Here is a 26,914-nt window from a genome sequence, read left to right on the forward strand (position 1 = left end):
AGAATTAATCAGGATCAACCTAGCGTGTCATAGCTCCTGTGGTGCTTTGGAACGTAGAACCAGGTTTATCAGCCGTTTCATGCTTTTCCTTGGTTTGAAAATGTGTCTTTTGTGTTTTATTGCACACACTAGCTGCAATAGTATGTAGTTCAGGAGAGCATGGTGCTGGGCCCGTTGGCATTGCCGTGTTATCAAAACTAGGAGTTATTTTTGCATCTGCATGCAAATGATCATGTTTCTGTGCTAGCCTGACTTGGAAACATTGGCATGATGTTTTGTGCAAACAATTTCAAAGGCTTTGTACATTGTAGTCACACGTCATACCATGTACAAGCACATAAGTAGGAAACAGCAACACAAAAATTTGTTGTGCGATTACAGTGTCGTTGCATGTTTAAAAAGAAAAGAAAATGATAAGCAGCTCGTACCTCTGATCTTGCATGGTTCAAAGATGCTTAGTATCACTCATTAGGTGAACGGCATATTTAAAAAAAAGATAAATGATATTTGTTTTACAAACAGCTATGTGCAACTAGTGCAAAGACTTGCAAAGGCTTACAACAATAGATTAAACTGGGTAAACTACTAGTACAGGTGCCATTCTGACGCCTGGCCACCTCTCTCAATTCGCGGCCATGATTTCTGGAAAAAGCCCATGAGACTTTTCCCTTTTTGTTGCTTCCAAAACACGCGTTTCAGTTGCAGCGTTTTGAAAAGTCAGCATTGTGGACCTAACCCTAACATTTCTCATCGGCTGGTCCTGCAGTGTGCTTCATCCCGAAAGGGACCAGCATTGAACAAATGTGCTTGTACACACAAAGCTTTTATCGTTCTGCACGTAAGGGCCACTCGATTTACAACATGACATGAATCAAAAGAAGGCGTGTGTACAGAATAATGTACAATTGTACTGCTAGGCACATTTCTCACCAGCAAGTTTTCCCTGAAATATATGCAGACTCACGAGCTGCTACTGGTTGGTGTTCTGCGCTTTCAATGCTGTTGTGGCACTGAATGACACAAAAAGTCCTGTCTACCAAGCTTGCCAGATGACGAGGCCATTTTGCCATCGTAAAAACGCAACCACGGGTAGCACGCGCTCCAACACAAATAGGCGCGCGGTCGCTCTGACGGGACAGGAGGTGACCCTCGTTGTACGAATCTGCCTGCTTTGGGGAGCAATCTGTGCTAGTGTATCAGGTGGAAACTTTATGTTGCCTCACCTTTTGCTAAGTTTGGCTGCCGGCAGACTTCGCTGAGACTGAGGGGACCACAGGTGAATCCGCACTGCACTTCCGCTGCCGTCTGACCTCACCCTCCCAATTGGTCGAAACCGCCCTTAACTGCCACAGCTCTCGGAAAAACTACTATACAAGGCCGCGCTGCTTGGGCCACTGGGCCTAAGTTAGTTCAGTTATTACTTAGTGCTTGAAGTAGGTGTCTGGGCTACACGGGAGTTCAAATAATCACCAAAGTCCTAATTATCGACTGTCAAAGAAATTGGCCAGTGACTCTATGCATCATTTTTGCCATCAGAATGCATATATTTTGAGGCACCTGCATACAAATTTTTGCTTCACTGTAACCGACATTTAATTGGATACTGCGTTTTCAGTTACAGCGGTAGAATACTCCATTGAAATAAAGCACGGCCAATCAAATTTTATATTTTCTTCATTTTAGCCAATAATTTCTTATATTTGTATTCGCTACATTGAGGTTCGACTGTAGTGTTTCATTAACTGCATCACAACCTTTACTATGCACAGATTCCAAAATGCATTGGAACTGCTGGATCTTTTTACCTGCTTTTCTTTTCTTTTTTCAGTTTCGATTTGAAATGCAAAATTTAGAAAATTTTTTCTTATGCAGTAATTAGCATTTTGCTCCGTGCCTTCTGTGTAGCCACATTATTACTGTCAATATTTTTTATGTGATGCAAAATTTTGATGCGGTTGGCTTTCGAGCTCGTGCGGTGGTGTGGGCAATTGCGAAGTGCCTGAGCTGCTTTTTGATGATGCGCTTACCAGTAAATCTTTCTCCTTCCAGAAGCAGCAACTGCAGAAAAGGCACAGAAAACGCAGAAAACGATGTCCAAGGGATGTCAGGTATGAGGGCCCCCTCACGCATGATATTTGTGGCTTGAGTCAACCACAGTTGACAAAACCTTGCTCGCCCCTTTCAAGTCCCCACCACGGTGACTCGGCAGCTCTTATGTATTGTTTAAAGCTACATTGCACTTTTGACTTTCGGTCATAGCAGCTGCACTTTTATGGGACTGGTATACAAGAACACTAATTTATTGTGCATTGGGGGCGCGTTCAAAGGGCACTGCAACAACAACAAAACAAAATTGTTTCAGCTTAATTAGTTCACTACCCTTCTGCAGTACCAAGCTAGCCACTTTCTCCGTTAAAAAAGATTTGGTAAGCCAGAAAAAAAAAAACAGAAGGATAGACTGTTGGAGATGGCCACCGTGGAAGTTCCAGCTCCAGCTTGTTGTGACGGCATGAACTTTGCTCATGTGTAGCTAAATTTATTGTGGTAACAACGGACTGTCTACTTCGCATTCTAAGACTCAGCTGAGAAAACCTCAAGCGCTTAAGCTGAGGCACAAATGTGGAAAAAAAAAATTGGTAAAGAATGTTGAAATCTGTGATGTCACGCTGACTCGCCAGCACTGCAGTGTTGGCATAAGATTTTTAAAATGCAACATTTACCTTCTTTTTCTCTTCTGATAATTCTCTTCTTATCTGAAATTAACGAAGATAGAGTTTCGGGAGAATAACACATCAGTCTAAAATTATTTGGTGTTTCTTTTTAGTTTGTATTTAAGAATAGATGCACCTCAGAGGTCTGTTCATCCACCTCAGAGATCGAACCTAGGCCGGGTTGAAACCCCGCCACAGTGGCTGCATTCTCATAGGGGCGGAATCTAAAAACGTTCATGTATTTAGATACAGGTGTACATTTAAAGAAACCCAGTTTAGTCCGGAAACTTCCTCTACAAGGTGCCTCATAATCAGATGATGGTTCTGGCACATAAAACTCCAGACTTTAGTTTTTTTATGTTCTTGTTAGGCCCTGGGCACTCTTACGCCCCCCCCCCCTTTTTTTTTTTCTTGTTGCTTACTGAGCAGGCTTGTAAAAAAAAAACTTGACAGCAACTACAGTGGGTGGAATAAGATCAGACCAAAATTCTAAAACTTTTTTTTATTATTAAAAGAAAAAGGCAGCACAGGGGTAGTGTGCAATTCACCTTAAGCAGGGCTCTGCGTGTTCAGATAAATCCAACGAAATGAAACATGCATGCTCATGTCTGCCTATAAACAGTTGATTCACGTGTAACACAAAAAAAAATAACTCGTAATTTCAAGTACCTCGGTTCTGGTCACGATGTGACCGTGCCGGTGTACAAGAAGCTGGTGCACGCTGGCTTATTCTCCACATCCTCCCCCATGTAGGGTGGGGGAGAATAAGCTAAGCGTAGATGAGAAGGCTGCTAAGGAAAGCAATTGCCAACAAGTCAAGTCGTTGGCTCTAGCAACATTTCTTGATCAGTCGGTGCTCATCACTTCAAGCTTCCACCTGCCCCGTGAACTTCTGAGTCGGCTGAAATCTGCAGGGTTGCGGAATTCAAGAAATTTATGTTTGGCCTTCATTTCCTGTTCCGGTAATCGCTGCACCTTAACCAAAATTAATGAGAGTGAGTTTTGGGAAAATGTATCAGCAGTCTCTAAACAGGTTCAGTGCTTTCTCATTAGCATTTATTTAAGTCTGCTGAATTTTTCACTGTTGCCTACATGCAGACGACCAGAATCACCAGGGCCCAGACAAGGAAAAAGGCTGCCCCCGTGGAAGTTAAGCAGGAGCCCTGTACTGCACTCGTGAAGACATTCCCACAGCCAGATAAACGCAAGGGGCGCAGGAAAGGTGAGTTTCAGTTGTTTAAGGGGCCTCTCACCGGGCCACAATTTTTCTGACACGCTGGAAGTTATGTGCCCTCTAGGGAGCATTCTGCCGCAAACATTGCTCAAATTGGTTCATTAATAGCCGAGACTGAAATGTTTAGGTGCCGCGAACTCGTGATTTCAGAAGGCGGCCTTCGCGACTGACATAGACACACACTCCACTTGCCCCGTCCAGCCTCCGCAAGCGAAATTCCTTAACTGTGTTATCCCATACCGGAGCTCGAAGATCACGTGGCGCATATGTCACAGGCCCCGCCTTCTTTCTTTTCGCTCATTCTCTCTCTCTCTTTTTGCCCTTGCTTTCTTGCTGCGCAGTGTACTTCCGCTGACGGTGTTGCGTGAGAGCTTTTGCGGTTGTCTCGTTTCACACAGCATGCGATTTTGCGCATGAGAACACCTGACTAGCAGTATAAGTCAGTGCTACACGAACACTGAGGCAGACACAAGCGGATCACAGAGCATGATCACGCACTGGAACGTGGTAGAAAATGTCATAGTTTCGTTGCCTGCACACGTGACTGAACGACGTGGTAACAAGCAGACAAAACAAGGTACATCTCTCTCACTACAATATGAAGTAAAACAAAAACACGCAGACATTCGGTTTGTGTGTTTTATTATTTTTCTAACCTTTAATTTGTCTATTGAAGCAACAGATTACACAAATAACAGATGTTGCCTTGAATAATTCTCAAAGTCACGTGTCACTATGAGTAACATCACAGTACAGACATGTACGTAGGCGCACTTGTGCATTTGCATCACCTCTCCAGCTGGGAGCACGGCACCTGTGATGAGAAGACCAAACGGTATTTGGTTTAAATTTCATCTCGTTCTGCGGCGGTTAGCGATGTAATACTTAGCAGGCACGATCATTAGCACACATTGTATGCACTGCACTTGTCAACTCGATATGGCCAGACCTGATGAGGGACCCTTTAGGAGATTGTTTGTGGTGCACACTTTTGGCATTCGAGACATCAGCAAGTTTGGACACTTAGCACCTGTGATGCGGGTTTTTATTCCTTTAATGTTTCAGAGGGTTTCCTGAGGCAGAGCCTCCGAGAGCCCAATTAAGGACATGTTGCAAAGCGTACGCAACACTCTTAGTGCCACTCGTGCAAAAAAAGAAATATATAATGTAAACACTCAATGGAAATTCAGAGCAAGAAACCACTGCACTCAAAGCTAGAACAGTACCTACACCACGCGAGTCAGGGCAGACCATGAGTGTGATCGCATGCAGCAGTTTGATGTGGAGGGGGGGGGGGGGAGGCGAGGTGACGAAAGAAGCAGCATTGGTCTCGCTAAAAGATCAATCTGGTTGACCGTTCGAGCACGGCAGCTCCGGCTTGGAGACGGCACGCAGGCTGCCTGGCAGCACGTGCAAATGGAGGCAACGTTCTGGCCGGGCAGCTGTGTGCAAACTCGAGTCTGTAGTCCGACTGCTCGCACTCTGCGAGCGCAGGAGTTTGCCAGCCTCAGACAGGAGGCCCCAGTCAGTTGGAACTCCGGAGGCTCTGGTCCGGAACCCAACGGCTCCCGGTCCGGTGGCCAATCTTCACCCTTGCGTTGCTTCCTGGAACTCCCCCCTCTTCTGCCAGTGCGCCTCGCTTTTCTGCCACTCTGCCCGATTTGTCTTTGCCTGATTGGTGACCTTCGGAGTTCCGTGTTCACAGGGAATTGGCCCCTGGAGGCTCCATGGGTTCTTCTGGTTGGATTCCTTTCTTTTTATTTTATCTTGCACAGCGCATTCTTGTGCTTGACATTCCTTGATGTAATCGACTTTCACCTAGCACAGGATTCGCCTCCGTGCACACATTCTTTGTCGTCCTCTTCTTTTCACCTTCCAACCATGGCGCTCTCACGCACTGCTCACATCACAGCACCTGAAGACTATCGAGGGAGACAGTCCTCAAGGCGACGCATGGCTTTTTGCTGACGCCTGACATTAAATGTGCGTCTTTTTTCTTTAATAAGTGAATACCATAGTTACTCGAATGTAACGTGAAATGAAGGGAAATGAAAAGGGCGCCTTTATTCAGGGAATCAATGGGGAAACGAGTTCTCTTTGGTTATCATTGTCATCTAAGAAGGAGACGGTTCTTTCCTTGGGTAGTACTCTCGGGCGATCACTTTGGGAGATAGTTTCAATATTGCGAAATTTCGCATTACCAGGCACAGAAAGTGTCCCCAACAAGTGTTCCTAGCGCTGTACCGAGCTCATTATCAGTGCTAACAGTAGGCTAGCAGATGCCCCAGCGCATTGGTTCGGAAAACTTGGGACAGTGCCAGAGGAGAAAAATGTCCGGACGGGACTTTTTTTTTTCTATTGTAGAGGTGAAAACGCATCAGGTTTTGCAAGGACGTGCTCTGCCCTCACAAGGGCCGCCTAGCAATGTATGTAGGTGCGTCTCTTCCATCTTTTGCCCTTCTTTCTGCAAACACTCTTTCTGCTGCCACACCAGCTATGCACGGTGAGAAATATAACCTCCATGCAAGCGAGAACGCGACACGTTCGCACTTTCCAGACGGTGTCGTTTACACACGGCTACACTTTCTAATAGTTCAGGTGTCCACCTCGAGCGAGACAGTTGGGGTGTCCTCAGCAAGAAATGTGAAATATAAAGAAACAAAAACATTCCACTTTATTTAGGTGACATGGAGCTTCCTCTTTGTCTATGGTTTTCTGGGCATTAACTTCTCATTTGCGGTTGAAACTCTATATATGGCACTTTGGTGGTGCGTACACTGGTGGTCATACAGTGACATCTGATAAACTAATGAGTTTACGGGGGGAATAGTTAATTTTGGGGCTTTCACTATAACAAACAATTTGCTGCGACCCCCCTGAAGTCTGTTATATTGCAATTTCACTGGACTACTACATTTCAAATTCAATTTCCCCCAATGCCATCTTTGGCATCAATGACGGTGTGCGTGTCTTAGCATGGCTGCAACTAACCAAACATCTTGCCCCTCGGATCCCCTTATCTACATAGCTTCATTGTTGGTGTGTTGATCGTGGTCTGTTGTGTGTCATACAAATTTAGGTTTCACTGAGGTCTCGAGGAAGTTGTTATCGAGATTCTGCTGTGGTACATATGTAATCGTAAAGTACCGTTGCCTGAGCACCTCCGTGTTGTATGCTGCAGGCAAGAACGCCATGACCACCCAGTGCGTGGTGTTCTGCTGCGAGGCGTGCGGCGACGCGTTTTCGGCGGCCAAGCACCTGCACCGTCATTGGCAGACCCGGCACCGGAAGAGGCAAGAGGGCAAGCACCAGTGCTCCTACTGCACCTACAGCAGCGACCGGAAGTGAGTCCGTCTGTCTTTTCTTTTCATTGTGACGGCAATTGCAGTAAAACCTCGGCTTTACGTTTTGAGAGAAGAAAGAAAGAATGCAATAAAATGCACACTGACTGGGAAAGCGTACAATTCGAAGTCGCTAAAAAAATTCGTCAGGCTCAACTGTAGCTAACAGTACGTAACGCGAAGCGTTGCACCAGATGCTACAACATGAGATGCTGCCACGCTCCAAGCTGGTGGTGCTTGGTGATGCTTTGTTGTTTTCCTATTGTATAGTGTTTTAGAAAAGACCGGCGACGGGAAACCGAAATCAAATTGAGCTCGTGGACAACGACGCAGTAGGGTGCCGCCAGAGTTAAACGGAACGCTCAATTCGCGTTCCCTGCAGCAGCGATCGGCAGCAGGTTTGGGTTATTGCCTATTAAAAGCGCACAGTGAATTTTCTATAAATATTCAGGAAAAATGTATTCGATTTATGAAAGTGTTTTGGAATTGTTGGAGGTTGAGGCAAGCCAAGATTGGACGGGAAAAAATTGCTGTGGTGCCTGTGGCACCTTTTTGTAAAAGCGCAAGACAAAACAGAGGGCTACTCGCTCCGAACATGGTTATTCAAGCAGGATCCCGAAGCACGCCAAATCGGCGAAAGCAAAGCTGCTGAATAGGTCACTGTTATCTGAATACTGTGTTGCTTCTTAGTCTCTGCTGCACCCTATATGCTGCCTTTAAATGTAAATAACGTGCTTATGTATCCCATAAAGGGCGTTTGTGCTCAGGGCAAAAAGAAAATGTTCTCTCTCTCTCTCTCTCTCTCTCTCTCTCTCTCTCTCTCTCTCATGTCCATGAGTACTACTACGAATTTTAAAACTTAGCTGGTTGTCTAAAGTTTTTCTAACGAGTTCTTTCACTTCCCTCCGCACACCCGCCGTGGTTGCTTAGTGGCTGTGGTGTTGGGCTGCTAAGCACGAGGTCGCGGAATCGAATCCAGGCCACAGCGGCCGCATTTCGATGGGGGCGAAATGCGAAAACACCCGTGTGCTTAGATTTAGGTGCACATTAAAGATCCCCAGGTGGTCCAAATTTCCGGAGTCCCCCACTACGGCATGCCTCATAATCAAAAAGTGCTTTTGGCACGTAAAACCCCATAATTTAAATTTTTTTAACCTCTCTGCGCACGCAGGGCCCACGTCACCATGCACGAGCGGACCCACACGGGCGAGCGCCCCTTCTCCTGCTACGTGTGCCAGAAGGGCTTCTACCGGGCCGACGACGTCGAGACCCACATGCGCGTGCACACCAAGGAGAAGCCATTCGAGTGCAACGAGTGCGGCCAGCGCTTCAACGTCTCCTCGAACCTGAACCGCCACAAGAAGCTGCACTCGGACGACGCCGAGATCCACGCCTGCGCCGACTGTGGCAAGACCTTCAACCAGAAGGTGCACCTCAAGTCGCACCTGCGCACGCACACGGGCGAGCGGCCCTACCAGTGTAGCCAGTGCAACCAGCGCTTCACCGAGCTCGGCAGCGTCCGGAAGCACGAGCGCATGGTGCACGCCGGCGACTACCCGCACTACTGCCCGCACTGCGGCAAGGGCCTGGCCAACAACTTCAAGCTGAAGAAGCACCTCCGTGCCCGCCACTTTCAGTTCAAAATGGAGGACTACGTGGATGAAGAGGAAGAGACACCGCAGGCGGCGGAGACGTAACGAAAGCGGTTTGAAAGGCACGGAGTTTAGGGCAGGGGACGAGGTGCAGCGAGGCAGCGTCTGGCATCGCGGGTTCAGCAGTGCCAAGCAAAAGAAAGAGAGTCAGACTCGGCTGTCCAGTGTCCGCAAGCTTGTGCACGCCTGGAAGCATTAGCTCACGCTTTCACCAGTAGCTTGCAGCCACAGGTCCTGAAGTACGAACACTATCGGCGTTGCGACAGTGATGCTTGTAGAAGCAGACGGCATTTGAGGGCAGTTCTTGTGCTACTCTCGGAGCTGGCAAAAAAAAAAGGGCTCGGCAAACAACAGAACTGGCATGCCTGCACCTCTGGGTCTGGCTTGTGTGCTCATGAGCAACAGCGGAAATTGCAGACACAGAGACACATAATGGATTTACAAATAGGCACTCTCGAAGAGCAAAGATAAAAGACATTGCTGACAGGATCGCGCTTGTGTGAAACACCCAGGAATCCTGAACAAAAACCAGACAATGCTTTCTAGAGGCAGCAGCTTGATGAAGGACTTGAACTGAAGAAGCAACTGCAGATACGGCTTTATTTTCATAAGCACTTCAAGGCAATTAAGCGCAACGGAACACGTATGACGGGAGAAGTAGAGTTCCGAAAATGTAAGGAAAAATACCGTGGCACCACATTTAGATTGCACCGTGTGTCCATCCGGCACTCCGGCGAGTCCAGCAGTGCATGCGATGTGACCTGAATTTTCAGACAAACTTGGGAAAGGAGGACTTGAGGTCGAAGAAACATTTTATATGCAGAAATGAGCTTCACCACAGAGTGTGTTGCCTAAGCTATAATAAACAGATTCTGGTGGGAACTGTCGAAGTTGTGCTAAGGGCGAGGGGGAGTGAAATCACCAAGCCAGAAAAATTCTGAATTGAACTGGCCTTAGAATCAAGGGAAGTGGTCGAAGAACTGAAAGTTAAAAGAAGCGACATGGAGAAGCTCGTTTACCTGGCTATTGCGTAAACGAGAAGTGGATGGGTAAGTTGTACAATTCAAATTGTGTCTCGAGATGCAAAGTTAATCACGAGAGCACTAACAAAGTGTATGTTTGATTTCCGGAATGTAAAATTTTGGCGAGATGAATCAAATAGCCTGCTGCAACGACTTAGTGGCTGTTGTGTTCTGCTGGTTAGCATACGGTAGGTCATGGGTGCGATTCCCGGCCACCGTCGACATATTCTGGTGGCAGCAGAATGCAAAAACACTCCTGTACGGTGCTTTCGGTTCGTGTTAAAGAAACCCCAGGTGGTCGAAACTATGCTCCATTTCATACGTAGCAGGCAACCCTGCATAAACTGCGCGAGTAATGCAGCTAGTGAAGTCCCATCCCACGTGTTTCACAGGGCAGTTGTTCTTGATCTGAAACATTTTCTATGAAACTGCTAACTAACTACACTAGAACCCTCTTATAGCGTTACCAGTTTTAACAATATATTGAGTATAACAATGAACAGCCAATTCACTGTCAACTTCTCTATGTCTCTGGGGTAGAATAAACCACTTACTACAATGCTCCCATGCTGCATTATCGGTTATAGTGTGTGTTCCAAACGAAAAAAAATTCGAAATCTTCGGGGAAAAAAATGAACGCAAGTTCTTTTTTCCTTGGGCACACCTGCCCATGTGCCGCCCCCGCACGGCATTTCGTCACCCCTCTCCCGCTGCCTCCACCCTCTCGGTGATGTCAGGGGGTCGGAGGAGATCAGTGTATGAATTTGGGCTTGTTGATGTAACATTGTGCAGTTAAGACAATAAATGAGTTTGTACCTTCGTTCAAAATTGTGTGTTACCTCCGTATCGTGTGCGAAACAGCTTCACTGGTCACCCACCTTCACAGACTGGAATAACTCATGATTTTCCTGGATTTCACGTTTCTTTTCAGTGCAGACACGCACTGGCCACATTAGATTGTCATAGCCAATCATTCAGCATGGGAACATTGTAGTGAGCGGTTTATTTTAGCGTAGAGCACACACACAAAAATTCAGAGTGGTGCGGCTTCTCATTGTTATACAGTCAAGTATTGTTGAAACCAGCAATGGTATAAGTGGGTTCAACTGTGCTTCTTTCTCTCTAAATAAAATGTTTGAATGTTTTCCGCCACTGCTTTTCTGGTGTAACCCAATTATCGGTTATAACAGTGAGGTTTATTTTAGCACTTGAGTATAAGTAAGAGTGGGTTCCAATGTATTACAACCACAACTTGTGGGCAGAAGTTTACGTCAAATCACATGTGCGTATCTGTGCTTCTAGTTGGGGGCATACTATGTCTTGGTTACGAGCATAAGTCACTCATTGTGGCCACAGGTCGCAGGTGTTTGTTCGTAAATAGGTGCAAGACCTGATTTTACATTGAATTACATGGCACATGCCTAATAACTTTCATATGTAATGTAGTACTTTTCGGCCGTGAATTGGAACAATGAGAGAAGTCTATCTTGCCTTTGTAGGGTTGCCTGCTACGTATAAAACGGGAGTATAATCCAGAGCTTCCCGTTATAGTGTTCGCATTGCTCAGTTTGGGATGTTAAACCACGCGATTTATTGCCATGTAACGTGCAAAATCACTTTGAACGCTGCAGAGAAGTTGTGGCTGAGTAAACTTCCATTTACCGAATTACAGGTGGCAAGCACTTAGTCTGTGAACGAAATAAGTGTGAGCTGTAATCACTTACATTCTCTTGTACGATTCCTGAGGGACATAACTAGCGGTATTTACATGAATACGACAGAAGCGTATCGTATCAACTTTCAAGCGTATCGCATCTCATGTAAACGAGGTAATTCGCTAGGAAGGCGTATCGCATCCAATACGCCAAGCAAGGGTAGTTTGAGATGGAGAATGCGCATTTCAGCGGCGCATGTAAACAGAAGCGTATCGCATCAGGAATTATGGGAAAGCATTCGCTGAGGGATTACAACCGGCCAAACAACCAGCGGCGCGGCCGTATGGCAGCGGAAGCCTGTTTACCGGAAGTAGGGGGCTCATTTTCAAATGTTACACCAGACGGCGCTAGCTTGCCAGCCAGTGAGATGCGCATACATATAAACGGAGGTGCATCAGCGGAATGCGATACGGCAAGATAATACGATACGCTTCTACCGTATTCATGTAAACGCGGCTACTGGAAGAGAAGGAAACTTGTAATCTGACTGAAGGGCCGCCCTGTCCTGCGACACAATGAAAAATTGTGTGTAACGTTAGCGTTGCTCATTTGGACAACGGTTTAAAGTTGAGAACATTGGATTACTGATACCTCTAAGACACACCTGCCAAGCCTCCCAAATTTTTTCTATATGTTTGTGAATTGGAGTTTGTTCTGCAGTTTTGCGAAAAATTCTGTTCGCTAAAAAGTCTTGCTTGTTGGTCTGTAACTCTACCCTTCGAAGTCTTCTGATAATGAGAGGGCACCAGAGGGGTGCCAAAGGAACAAGCTTATGCAGACGTGCTGCTGTGGCATGCATAATTGGCATCAGATAGATCGCCGAAAAGGTTACGGCAGCTTGTCATTCTCCGCTAAACTAGGTTTTCAGATGCTTGTGGGCTGCGTCTAAAGATAAATCACTTGTTAACAAAGTGTATAGTACGTGTCCCAGAAAAGATCTCTAGGCAGGGCATACTTTTTTTCCTATTTAATGTGATATTCTTTTTACTAAAAAAAGCCTGATTACAAAGCCAGTTTCTTCATTATTAGAAAACCACACTGCAGATGCCACAAACTTAAAGGGACACTAAAGCGAAACAATAAATCAGTTTAGACTAATGAAGCATTGTTTGAGAACCCTGCAGGCAGTCATTTAAAAAAAAAATAGTTTGATTATTAGATGAGAAAATGAAGGTCCAAGTATCAGTATTTGAATTTCGCGCCGAAACCCTAGCGCCGGTACTTCAGTGTGACGTCAGGGATTCCAGAGTACGTTTTCGCATTTGGGTCACGTTGGCTGAATAAAGGTTCCCGAAACTTGCCATGTTTAATATTTGGTTACATTAGAACACAATGCAGTCAATCTGTACTCCTATATATATTTAGTAGGCCCTAGAAGATGCCATCAAAATCCAAGACGTCGCAGCCCCCAGGTGCGGGAACATAAGTAGGGGTCGCCAATCGTATTTCGTTCTTGCACTTTTTCTGGCTTACCAAACGTCTTATCGTTGTAAGAGTGGTGTTTTTGGTGTTCTAGAAAGGTAAATTACTGATGTAGAAGAAATCATTTTTCACTTTAGTGTCCCTTTAAATAACGTAATAAAAATATTCTATTTCTTGCATTAGAAGAGAGGGTTGTAATTTCTGGGCCGTTGCCAAGGAGCAGTACTGGCACACATGTTTAGCTCCATAGCTTTGTGTTTATAGACCGTTTTGAGCGCCACTTTCATTTTGGAACCCATGACGGCGCTGACGTTGAGCGCCTTCTGGCTTCTTCACGATGACAGACAATGTGCCAAGTAGGTGCAGAATTATTATGCAGAATGGTGAATTTTTATTCATCCGTAATGCAACACTTTCAACTGAAAGAGCGAACGGAACATTGGTGCTGGGGACAGTTTACACACAGCCTTATTTTAACCCTACAATGGTGAGCGACTCCTACGAGTCTCTGCGTGTGTGCATTCTTTGATGAAGCGACACACACTCGCGCGCACTTCTTTTTCTTCGGTTTCCTCATAACATCAGGTTGTCCTTACCACTTCAGTACTGTATAAGTATCGGCCGCTTAATTAATGAAAGGATAGATGTAATCAGTCTTGCATCTTATGTGTACATATTTTGCTTCCACGAAACGGCAGTCTGTAGGGATATTTCATAATGCTTTTACAGGACAATGCTCGCAGTGAAACCTGTTTAATTCCTGTACTTGCCACAATGCAGGAAAAGGAATTTACATGGGGGACATTATAATGTTTATTATAATCACGACTGTGTGCCTAGTCCACTAAGATTGCACATATGTACAAGTCCTGAATAGTCTCCTCACATTAATAAAATGTCCATTACTGGGTGGGAAATTCTTGTTAGGAAGGACGGCAGTGCAGTGACATAAGTGTGTGAGAGGGCACTCGATTGTTCCTAGCTCCCTCACCCTTATAGTTGTTCATTTCATAGATACATTCCTTTCTTTTAGGAACTGAGTAATCTAAAAAAAAAATATTCTATGACAAGCAACCATTTTAATTCTGCACAACACGTTAACTTGCATTTCTCTTTATTGGTGCTGCAGAGTATGCTGATATTGCAGAGTGTCGGAGCATACTTCTTTCAGGTGTACCTTGCCACTCTTTGCTTCATATGGCCAGTAGCTCGTCCTGTACAGTCAATAGAGTTAGCACAAGCTCATTCCTCTTTTGTGATGATTCAGGCATTTGGTTGCACTCGAAAGGTGTCGTATGGCGTTGGAGACAATAGCGCCATCTATTTTCCGCTGCACAAACTAACCTCTGTAAGAAGTCTATAGCCAGCAAATGGTATCTGTCAGCCTTGCACCTTTTCGGATGACCTATAGACCTTGTAATATTCCAATGACCTTTTCCTCTTATATTGGAGTACCTGATGCTCACTGTATTGATAAAAATTGATAGGCACCTTTCTGTAATTTATATTGCAGCTGAATTAGCTGGCAAGGACCATTAACTATTGTCTTAGTTGATCATGGCCACCTGTACTAGGGAAGCTGGGAGTTCTGGTCCATTTCTTTACATTTGTGTTGTATATAAAGATTTAATAAACACTTTCTATTCCAGATCATAATGTGGTATTCAGTCAAAAATGAAAGCCTTGAAATCTCCATGCTTTCAGGGTCCAGGTATACTTGGAGAGACCCAAGCGTTTAAATGCATAGTCATAGCATAATGATGATACCACTCTGCATATTGAAGTCTTTTAACGAAAATATTTGCATGTTAGCATTCTGACATCATGAGTTAAATGATTTTCATCATAATGTCAAGGGCATGATGTGGCAGGTGTTTGAGCGGCAACTGTCGCTGTCTGATCTATATTAAAAATTGGGAATTCAAAATATGCGGATCCCACACACTGTGGGAATCGACGTAAGTGAAGCATTCTGTGCTGTTTGCTTTGATTGACAACAATAATTAGTAGCTATGTTAATGGCGAATGTTTAATTTCTTCAACGTTTAGTGCAATACGAGAGCGGTGAGTTGATGGTAAATGTTACCATGCATACACCAGTGCTGTTTGTCTGTATAGTACACAGAACACACAGGGAGACGCATTTGTTTGAGGTGTCGTGCACCATTGTTCATCACCGCCAAGAAGGTTAGTGTTGTCATTGCCTCACACGACACATCGCATTGTGACAGAAGTTTTCAACTTCACTTGACTTATGGGCCTGTACATGCCATAACCACAATGAAATTATGAGGCACACCGTAATGACAGACTATGGATTAAGTTTGACCCCTGGGGTTCTCCATCATCATCATCATCATCAGCCTGGTTATGCCCACTGCAGGGCAAAGGCCTCTACCATACTTCTCCAACTACCCCGGTCATGTGCTAATTGTGGCCATGTTGTCCCTGCAAACTTCTTAATTTCATCCGCCCACCTAACTTTCTGCCGCCCTCTGCTACGCTTTCCTTCCCTTGGAATCCATTCCGTAACTCTTAATGACCATCGGTTATCTTCCCTCCTCATTACGTGTCCTGCCCATGTCCATTTCTTTTTCTTGATTTCAACTAAGATATCATTAACTCGCGTTTGTTCCCTCACCCAATCTGCTCTTTTCTTATCCCTTAACGTAACACCTATCATTCTTCTTTCCATAGCTCGTTGCGTCGTCCTCAATTTGAGTAGAACCCTTTTCGTAAGCCTCCAGGTTTCTGCCCCGTAGGTGAGTACTGGTAAGACACAGCTATCATACACTTTTCTCTTGAGGGATAACGGCAACCTGCTGTTCATGATCTGAGAATGCCTGCCAAACGCACCCCATCCCATTCTTATTCTTCTGATTATTTCAGTCTCATGATCCGGATCCGCAGTCACTACCTGTCCTAAGTAGATGTATTCCCTTACCACTTCCAATGCCTCACTACCTATTGAAAACTGCTGTTCCCTTCCGAGACTGTTAAACATTACTTTAGTTTTCTGCAGATTAATTTTTAGACCCACCCTTCGGCTTTGCCTCTCTAGGTCAGTGAGCATGCATTGCGGTTGGTCCCCTGAGTTACTGAGCAAGGCAATATCAGCGAATCGCAAGTTACTAAGGTATTCTCCATTAACTCTTATCCCCAATTCTTCCCAATCCAGGTCTCTGAATACCTCCTGTAAACACGCTGTGAATAGCATCGGAGATATCGTATCTCCCTGCCTGACGCCTTTCTTTATTGGGATTTTGTTGCTTTCTTTACGGAGGACTACGGTGGCTGTGGAGCCGCTATAGATGTCTTTCAGTATCTTTACATATGGCTCGTCTACACCCTGATTCCGCAATGCCTCCATGACTGCTGAGGTTTCGACTGAATCAAACGCTTTCTCGTAATCAATCTCTAACAAGCAGCTAAACTTACGTACACAAGCATTTTTGTATTTCGCCACCGCTGAGATGTCGCTTCTGCAGTCCGGTTCGAACCCGCGACATTGAGCAATGCCATAGCCTCAGAGGTACCGCGGCCGGCACAGAAGTATTGAAGTGCGGTGCCTAGACTCTGTGGTGCTATGATGTCGCCTAGACGCTAGGGTGCTTTAATGTGGCTACGAGTCTGCATGCGTTGGGGGCATGACCTGTACACTTGATAAATTTGCATAATGTTTATTTTTCAGAAGTAGCAGAAATGCACCGTAGCTTGAACTTATATTTATCCAGTTCGCCTGCTACCGCTGTCATGTTATAGAGGCACCGATGTCATGTGCATAGAGGCACCCTAGTAGTATTGTTTCCTTGCCTTCTCACGCCGCCTTAGCCCTCTCCCGCTCTCCCCCCATGTATGCAAGCTGAGAGCGAAGAGTGCCAAGGGTTCTTCCCATTCTCTGCCTCCCCTCCTTCCTATCATTCTGTCTACTACCCCTCTGCACGATTGCATGTTAGCAGAAAGGTAAGCGCTGCAGTTTCTGCAGAGCTTTTGCAGGGGGGTCACGGATAATTACAGCAGTCAAGAGGCTATTGTGGTGTCGCCCAAGGAGCTTCAGAAGGCATTGTGCGCATTCGACACAGTGCGAAAGTCCAAACGTGTTTCTTCCTTTGCCTTTCCTCTCTGCCATGCTCCTGCCATGTACATACACGCTCTGAACCACCCCCGACGTGGTGTGCAAGACAGCCACAGCTGCAGCAGCAGCAGTGGGAAAGTCAAAGGAAGAGGCAAACTTCGCCTTGAAACAAAGCCATAGTTCTTCGTTATGGTTAAGATGAATAGAGTTGCCTAGGCCATGTAATACGCAAGGCATATAAACCAATTGTCTATTAGTTACCAGGGAAGGGAAATGCAGCAGAGGGTAGGAGAGAATTAGATGGTGTCATGAAATTGGGAAAGTCAGCTGCCCACTTCTTGTCATCACAATTTCCCAATTTTTTTCTTCCAAAACTAATCTTGCCTGTTCTTCTGAGACTTCAAGAGAGGCCCAGCCCAAGTCGCCCTGCAATGCCTTATTTGAGCTTGTACTGTTAGCGCCCAATGCCAGTCAGCCCTCTAATCTTTGGTTAACTTCAAACCCCGAGAAGACGTCTGATTTTAAGCACAGAATGGCATTTGCGAATGTTGGCACTGGCACCAGCGCACCTTTCCAGCTTCCTCACACCATCTTGTACTTATTGTAGCCCCTAGGGTTAAAATATCAATGAGCGATTAAACGATTAATTGATTAAAAGTATCCTGCAAAATTATTACTCTCCATCAATATCCACTTTTCATATAGTTTACCTAATCGGTTAGACATGTTCAATTAATCGTTTTCAAGAGTTTCACATGAGTGGAATGAAAATTTGGAAATCGTACTAGAATGGCGGTGCGCAAGCAGTGACCGTGCAGCCGTGGTAAAGTGACTGTCAGCTGTTTTTCCTAGTCCCAATTGATCCGAGGAAGTCCCACATCCCTCTTTTCCCCCACATCGCACATGCCGCCAGCAGCGGGAGGCCTCAAATGTCCTCGCAATTCAAGGCATACTATAGCAACCTAGTCACTGATTATTGTGTCACTCCCAGTCCACTAAAGACATGGCGCAGCAGTTGCGCCTGTTTGAAGCATGTATTTGACATAGCGATGGAGGTTATGTCGATTCCAGCAAATCTATAGCATCCGAGCGTCTATTCTCGCACGCTACACTCTCAGGCAAAAGTACACCCTTTGGGGTGTAAATCTGCCACACAACAATAATCATCATTCTTTGAAACTGATGGTAGCGCTAAAAAGGACGAACACACGGTGAAAAGACGACACGATGACGAGCGTTTCCTCGTCGTCGTGTTGTCTTTTCACTGTGTGTTCATCCTTTTTAGCGCTACCATCAGTTTTAAAGAATGCATCGCCATCTGCCTTGCTGACATTTCTTTTCTTGAAAACGCTGTGCCCGCTACTTTCCTGTCGGCGATGCTATGTCACGCTGATAACACGCATGCCGTTACTGGGAAGTACCGGGCTCGCAGCGTTAAAAAAATGAAGTGCGGTCGAGACAGATGACGATTATTGTTGTGTGGCAAAAGGATGTAATTTTGCTTAAGAGTGTAGTTTTGTGGCCATTCAAAGGTGTCAGTTTCACCCAAACATCCCAGCCAATTGAGATTCCTTCGCTCTGTAGAAAAGAGCACGTGGCATGAAATTCAAGCGTAGATGCCCCGTCTGTTAAATCGGCGAGATTATGTTTGTCAGTGTGAGAGAAGCGAGCGCCAGAGGAGGAAGGCCCCTGGAGGCAAAGAGAATCGCCACGTTTGTGCCTTTCTATTTGTGCTTTGACACTGCGGTGCTTGCTGTCCTTGTTTGCATCGTCCACACGCTTGCGCATAATCAGCGTTCACAAAGTGAAGCGTTACTGTAACTTTACCCCTGTGAATATTTCAGCTTCTTGCATATTTTAGTCGGACTTCACACTTCACTTTTGCCATTTTTCTTATTTCTTGTTTAACTGTACTGTTTAGGGATTCACTAGTGCCATATATCTTGTTTGATTGTGCTCTAAGGGCCCTTTTATAACCTATATTGTTTATCTTTTCAGAGGCCACTAGTGCTAACTCTATTTAGTCTTTAACAAATCAACAATTATTATCAAACTTTATACCCTCATGTTTCCAACTTGGTCCCAACTCAAACTCTCAATATTAATCTCTCAAACATTAAAATTATGTACAAAAGTAGATAATTGTATTTCAACCCTTTTTTTTAAGTGCCCGGCAAAACTTTCAATTAATCAATTAATCGACGAGAAAACCCTGCGTCAAAAGTGATTAATTGATTAAAGGCTAAATTTATCAATGATTAATTCTTAAACGAGTTTAAAAATTGATCGACCATTCCTAGTAGCCCCATAGTGCTGTACATTTCATCCTAGCGGCATTCTGTTTCCCCATTATCCTCGGTTGTCTTGGTGGATGTTTTGGTAGGCCTTTTCTTCATTTACGCATTCACCCAGGCATTTGCTTGAGTAGGGGTATGACTTGCTGTCAAATTGATACCATGCATGTCATTACTCATCTCATCGTTAAAGATCATAATTCACGGTTTCTCTAATGCTAAAATTAAGGCCTAGACACGTCACTTTCTTGTTGCATCCTATTTTGAAGTCTCTGTAAATCCCCTAGTACATTGTCCACTAGTAGCACTGTGTCGCCCACATACATCAGTCCAGGGGCCCCTTCACATTTAGCCCTTCCTTCACACCGCCCGGAAGTCAGAAAAGGAGCAAGGCATGAAAATGTAAACAAGGTAAAAAAAAGAATACACATAAATTGCAAGCCAAGGTCAGTTCAGGGGCAATCGTCCAATTATTCGAGCGCAGTCGCAAGCACTTTTCTTGCCACGCTATAACAGGAACAGTTGTCACATGCAAGGCTGTCGGCCGTTCCAATGCAGAAGGAATAGGCGTTCATGAATGCCATGCCAAGCCACAGGTGGCACAAAAGTCTTACTTTCGCTCATGAATTCCTAGTGGTAGATGGAGTTTCAGACGTGGATCCGCTCTGTGGAGACTCGCATTGTTAAGTTCACTTATGTTCCGCAGAGTCAAGTGTTAGCCTGCAAGTGAGCGAAGCCTTGTGGCTGCATCGATTCTCAGCAGTGGTATCGGTACACAGTGGACGCCATTGTGGGCCGATCAGGTTCATAGGTTTTATAAGTTCACAGAAAGACACTAATATGGATTAAAGATCAAACGTGGGCAGGTATCTAAGATAAGAAAAAGTGTGGTTGACAGGCTATGTCTAGCGTACAGCACATAATGGGTCTTGTAGAAGTGTAACGAATGGGGGCCAAGGAAAGGGAGAAATTTCCAAGAGCAGCAGAGAATTTCACAGAGTGATGAACTAGGTTGGAGATTTTTGGTAGGGGCCTTTATTCTGAGTTTTACTCATTGGAACATAAATAGGAATGTTGTAAGTCAAGCTGGATTGGCAAATTGTACCAGGAATGCCTTGAAAGTGAGCCAAGTTTCAAATCAGCTTGAATTCCTGCTCTAGATACTTGTGGCATTACAAGCAGTGTTGCCAACTTCTTTTAGACGATGTCGCTAAGCTGAGACAAAGAAGTTACTAAATTTTCGCTCAGTTTGCTTAAAAGTCGCTAAGATTGTCGCTAAAATTGTCTCTAACACTGTCAAGGAAATTTTAATTGCAACACTAATATTGGCGAACATGGCATACTGCTGGAACATTTCGTGTTCATGTAGTGTCTGTGCAGGTGAGGAATTAACAGCAACTTTACCAACAAGTCTTTAGCGTAGGGTTTTTACTTTAGTGACATACATATTTACAAAACAATAGTGATGACCGCTTACATTATTTGTTTGCCTTTAGATTGCAAGTTTACAAACTTGTCACTGTGAAAAGGAAGGAACACGACAACCTGATTTTCCTAGTATGAAAACGCACGTGGTTGGCGTCATTCTTGCAAATTTTCAAGTTTTCGGCACTCATAGAAGGGGAACTAAATTTCACCCCACATATTTCCTTTATTAACTCGGTGACAATAACTATGTGATCTTTATACAGGTGAGCTACTAAGTTGCTGACACTTGATCCACCTGAAACCTCTGTGCAGCGTCTACTTTGTCCAAGAGCCACGTGGAATGGAAATAATGCGCTCAAATTTGTGCGAACATGCCCAGCCGCTTCGATACGTGCACCTTTCTACATGCAGTTGAACTGTGTTATTAGTCGCCTGCTGTTTTCCAAACTTTGCCATCAAGTGTATTGCGATGTTCTGATAATTTACGTCAACACTTGCGAATGATTACCAATCAAAGGTATTCAGTGAAAGTGCATAAGGGGGGTTAATGAAGAATAAAAAACATTCATATTGTGGCCAGAATGGGAAGCAAGTTTTCCTCAGTGCAATTAACCACAGTGTATGGCATCCGTGAGCAGACATCACAGTTGCTTCATCATAGTCACAGAGACTACTCACTGTATAGTTTATTTCAGCCGTCTTCTGCAGCTCTTGAATAATTAAGTGCATTCTAGAAAGCCATTTTTGGCTTGGCTTCTCTTCTAGGTTGATATCTTGCCAATTCTTCCTTGGTCACTAAACAAAGTCACCAGTCGATAAGTGGAATACTTTGTCGCTATGCAAACTAAAAGGTCACTAAATCTAGTGACAGAATCACTAACATGGCAACGCTAATCCTGAGATATGTACACACACTCTGGACTAATCACTTAAAATTATGGGCTTTACTGTCCCGGAACTGAACAGTCTGTTATGAAGGGCACGTTAGCTGGAGTGCTGTGCATAAATTTTTACCATTTGGGGTTCCATAATGTGCACCTAAGGCAAAGTTCGGGAGCATTTTTGGCATTCCACCCCATTGAAATGTGGTCATCATTCCGAGTAATCGAACCTGCAACCCCGTGCTCGGCAGTAGAATGCCATGGGCACCGCTTCACTGCAGGCGGTACGGCGTAATCAATGGCTCATCATTAAACATGGGTCGCATTGCATTTTAGACTCAACCTGGTTCCTCTCCTTATACTGTTGCTTAATTGCAGCACTTGTGTACATGTGTGCAACTGTTATGTAAGGTGTTTGGAAATTTGGGCATGTTGGTTTGATGTCTATAGGTAAAAAGGACACACCGATAGATTAACACACACGAAAGCACTCTGTGTGATGTGCCTTTTACCTAAAGAACAAGATATCATTTAAGGAATTGTAATCCACATTAAAGTAGCACAAAGTTACGAAGGAAACTCTGAACCAGGACAGAGTATTCTTCAACTGCAAAGATCTTTAATTAGGAACTCGTACAGGTTTCCTTTGTAGCTTTATGTTACTGTCATGTGGAAGTGCATGACAAGATTTCTTTTTTTTTTTTATGAAACTTTCTCCACCTGGCGGATTTCTGCAAAACTAATATGCTAAATTCTGATGCATTTCGTCCTCCATGCCCCAATCCAGACACACTCTTCAGAGGACACGCGCAGGAGCTCGGACATCTACGGCTGGACGCAGAGGACCAAGGACAGTGTCTGTCAGAGTGTCACACGAGTGGAGTGCAACACACGGGGTGCGGTGAATTAGTTTGAACGACACGCGGAAATACATTTGAACAGCAGCTTCTTCGAGCCACGCATTCAAAGACTGCCGACGGCCGAAATCGCCTTCTGCTGCGTTGCCGCCGTTTGTGACGCAGACGACAGTTCCCATCTACATCTGCAGTCGCTCTGCTCTGCGCTACCCCGCAGTTGGACTTCGAGGGTCAGTGAAGTAAACTTTAAAAGATTTGAAACCGAGTACGAAGTACAGGTTGCACTTGTTGCTGTTGTCGTGGATATGAAATTGAGGTGCTTCTTTTGCCGCTGCAACTTTGTTGACAGTTCCCGGCATCCAGCAAGAACGCTTGTTCCGTGCACGTGTGTTTGTCAGCGTGTGTACTTCGTTGCGGAAGTGGCATGCAGACATCTTGAACGTGACACAACTGCCTGCCCGCGGCCGTCGCTCGCCCGTGAAAGTTTCAACAGCAGTGAGATGCTGCGCAACCTTGAGGCTTCCCATCTCCTAATGGAAGCATTGTAATGATTTTCTACGATGGTGTCCTTGTAGAGCATCGGTTTTGTTTGCTATTTTGTTTGTTCATTGCATGTTGATCTTGACAGTTCTAAGCTAACTTTTGTGGTTGTTTGTTTTCTTCTCCTCTTTCTTTATTTTGTTCTAAATAATCTGCTTTGGCAGTGTCATTTTGTTGAACATCATTAATCTTTGGCGTGCTTCTGTATATATTGCATGTGGTAATGATATATTTCGGAGCAGAGTCCTTGGGGATCAAAGTCACACTTTTATTTTTTAGTGACCACATCTTGGAAGCGGTAGGTCTCATGCAGAGATATATGTTATGTTGTTGTGCACATCTCTGACACACACACAAAAAAAAACAACTTATTTTCACTTGACTGCATCCTTATGTTTTGGAGTGGCACCCTTTTGTCCCGCCTCCCCCCCCCCCCTTTTTCGTTTTTGTTGCATCAAAGCTGTAAGCTGAAACCAGAAGTGTGCGAAGACTACTGCAGTAGTAAATTACAGCTTTTACTGTTGACATTTTTACAGCACCCTCTCAGTACTTCATTTCAAAGGTGTATTTATTGGGTTTTTTTTTTTGCGTGCTAATATCGTATAGGGCTCTTTGTGATTGTTTGTAAGTGGTTTCTGTTTGATTGCAGGGCGACGCAACTTTTTTTTTTCTTAGTAACTGGAAGTGGTTGTGATGGTTAGAAACTGGAATACGCTGACCAGAACACTGCTGTTTTGATATGCAGTGAAAAAAAAGGCACACTGTGGCAGCAGAAAGAAAAAAAGATTGTCAGAACTGCAAGGAAGTTTCGAAAACTTGAAATGACAGTTGGATGAAACAAACAAAAATTTTTTGTTAGCTCAGTTTGTTTTTCAGTTCATTTTGGAACCACTTAATAGAAACATTAGCTTAATAAAGACTTATTAGCGTCTCAAGACTAAGTAGTGTAGCCAGAAATGGCAGATGATTGGACATTATTTTGCCATGTGACTGCTCAAAATGTGTGCACGCTTGATGTTCCACCTACTGTGAACTTGTGCAAGGAACACAGATTGAGAAATGGAGGAACAACCGCATGCTGCGACTGAAGTTAACTGAAGAAAACGGCACACTTATTTACAGAAAAGAAAAACATAAAAATTTGCAACTCAAATGCATATGTTTAAAACGCCATACATATAACAAGCAAGTGTAAAAATTTGACATGGAAAAAAAAGGTATTCTAGTCAAAACCGGCTTCCACACTCACAAATTTTTTTCAAAGGTTTAGTCAAGTTTTCTAGTGTGCTGTACCGCAAATGAAACGCCACATCGTACAATGATGTATAGTACTGCTCTTGTAGCTCTTGTACCGTATTACCTTCTAAGTACAGACAACTCAAGAATGGAAATCTGTGGTCCAATAGCGTTTGAGTTAGCGTGAGTGAACTTTTATACAAAATGTGGCAGTGAAAGTGCTTTTCTTTTTTCAGTTTCTTGTCAGTTTCCTTTTTTCGTCTTTCTTGTTGCATGCAAATGGTTTCTTCTTAACATACTCGTTCTAATTGTTATGCACCACTTAGCCTGTTCTCACTTGTATGTATAATCTACATCTATGCATTACTTGATGATGTGTGCCCGTGTTTTTCAACGAACACCTGGCATAGGCAGTGTTACAGTTGTGTGCAGCGTGCACAAAAGGTGTAAACAGCTTCAAATGCCCTTTGTCAACATTTCTGTACTTGTGATAAATAAGGAAATGGGTGTATTCGAAATATAAACACTACAGAGAAAGGCTGTCAGCTCCTGTGCACGCAATATTTGAAGGTCTTCTTTTTTGTTACTACTTTTTTGTTATTAGTGCTGGACACAAGTTCCCTGGCTGAATGAGAGTGCTTTCATTGTCCTCATGTGAATAGATTTATGCCGTAGCAATTTGTATGTTTTTACTTCAGATGAATTGCCATATATTTGCTGACACAATGAAAACAGAGTACCAGTTGCTTCTTCTTGAATAAATTAATAATCTTCAAGTGTTGTTGAAGTCGTGGATTAATTGTGGTGGGTAGATTAGCCTCCTATATGTCCAAAGCATGAGTTCTACTTAAAGTCATTGCAAGCTAGAAAAGAAGGGACTTGTAGGACAGGGTCCGCACCCCTGTCATGGAAATGCATGCCAGCTCCCGTGATGCGTCCTGTTTATAACTGGCTAGTTGCAGGCAACCCCCATTAACAGCAAAAAAAATATATATATATATATATATATGTCGCATTTCGAATTGAAAGAAAATTTAATTTTGGCATGTCTAAATGTGGCCATAACAGCCAGCAGAGCGTGACCTGAAATTGTCACGCTTGCATCCACATATGTGGGAGCCATAGGGACCTCGTAACAAGGGCATCCATGCCATAATCTTGACCGGTATGGTGTAACAATCCTTTTACTCAATTCCTTTCTGGTCACGATCAGCTGAACCACTAAAGTGCGAAGAAGTACAGTCTCCATTCGAGCAAAATATTTACATCATTCTAGCCTTGGTCACACGTGTGGTGCATCATACGGTTTGTTGGTGCTTTTAACCTATTTCCTCTGTTGTTAAATTTGAAGAACCTTCAAGTGTTCATATCTTTCTTTCTTTTTTTTTCTTATTTTTAAAGACCAAAGCTGCTGCAAATAATCTTGACAAGATGAACACCTAACTCTTACAGTGATTCAAAGCTCTGACATAACCAAGTTTTGACATGGCAACGTTCAACTGACTGATGTACTGAGGTACTTGGTGCTTGTCTCCCCTCCCTGGCTACATGGGCAGCACGATTCGTCATTTAAGGATGTAATTTCGTTATTAATGTTCCCGGGCAATCCTAACAAATGAGTACTGTTTTACGCAACGAACTGGGAGCCAAGTTGCACATTTTGTTACTCGTCCTTAACACAAAATTGTCAGCATAAACTTGGGATCAGTACCATCCGTCAAAAAAAAGGCAACGTGTGCTGAATTCTCAACACGCTTGCGCTTTGGCATTTTGCAGTTGCATGAATATTGGGGACAGCGTGAGCGCAGATTGTACCTACGGCCTGTATTTCCTGAAGATCATCGAACAATGACCACTGTTGTTGCATTGCGCCCGTAGTGGCATCCAAGTGCATACGAACTAATCAATTTTACGTCTAGTTTTACCCACGGCTGCTTGACAAAGCAGAACCGAGCAGTCATGCTAGTGGATGGCATAGTTAAAATAAATAAATGCATGAATATGTGGTGGGCGTAGGCTAGAGGCTTCCACCAGCAGGTAATACTACTTTTCAGTGAATTCTTGCATGAAAAAGGAATGGGGCAAGAGGAACCGGGATCGAAACTATTCACCTTGACAGCTTAACAATAAAAAAACAAACATTAATAAAAGCAGTGCCTATGATTATTACACTTTTAACAATTGCCTGTGCCTATTTCAACAGCCCATTCTGCTTGCTTTCCTATTTTCGCTCTGTTTGTTTCTCCTAGTGACGGCATGGTGGCACTAGCCTGTTATCCTTCTCCATACGGTTTGGACGGACAAGACACCCTATCGCTCGCCTCGATAATGACTACGGCACCCTGCAACCACTCGTTACCCATGCCTTTTAATGCGATTGATATTCTTCGGGTACTTCACGCACTTTCCCGGGTCTGACTGTGTGTCTGTCGCACGCGTAATGCGAAGACGTGGAATCGTTCCCCACCTGTGGCAAGTTGTTTTTTTCATACACTTTCATTTCCAT

General features: G+C 44.2%; 1 protein-coding gene across 1 annotated transcript in view; it reads left to right on the top strand.

The window, feature by feature from the left end:
- The window catches only part of LOC142564616 (uncharacterized), a 32,100-nt gene extending 6,916 nt beyond the window's left edge, over positions 1-25,184 (top strand). Inside the window, exons 4-8 of the mRNA XM_075675677.1 lie at positions 2,050-2,108; positions 3,810-3,933; positions 7,127-7,289; positions 8,458-9,987; positions 22,563-25,184. Of these exons, the coding sequence (XP_075531792.1) occupies positions 2,050-2,108; positions 3,810-3,933; positions 7,127-7,289; positions 8,458-8,983 (872 nt within the window). The 3' untranslated portion in view covers positions 8,984-9,987; positions 22,563-25,184. The remainder of the gene's footprint in view (positions 1-2,049; positions 2,109-3,809; positions 3,934-7,126; positions 7,290-8,457; positions 9,988-22,562) is intronic.
- Positions 25,185-26,914: the final 1,730 nt, after the last annotated feature.

Source organism: Dermacentor variabilis, chromosome 11 (assembly GCF_050947875.1).
Source record: "Dermacentor variabilis isolate Ectoservices chromosome 11, ASM5094787v1, whole genome shotgun sequence".
Taxonomy (NCBI): domain Eukaryota; kingdom Metazoa; phylum Arthropoda; class Arachnida; order Ixodida; family Ixodidae; genus Dermacentor; species Dermacentor variabilis.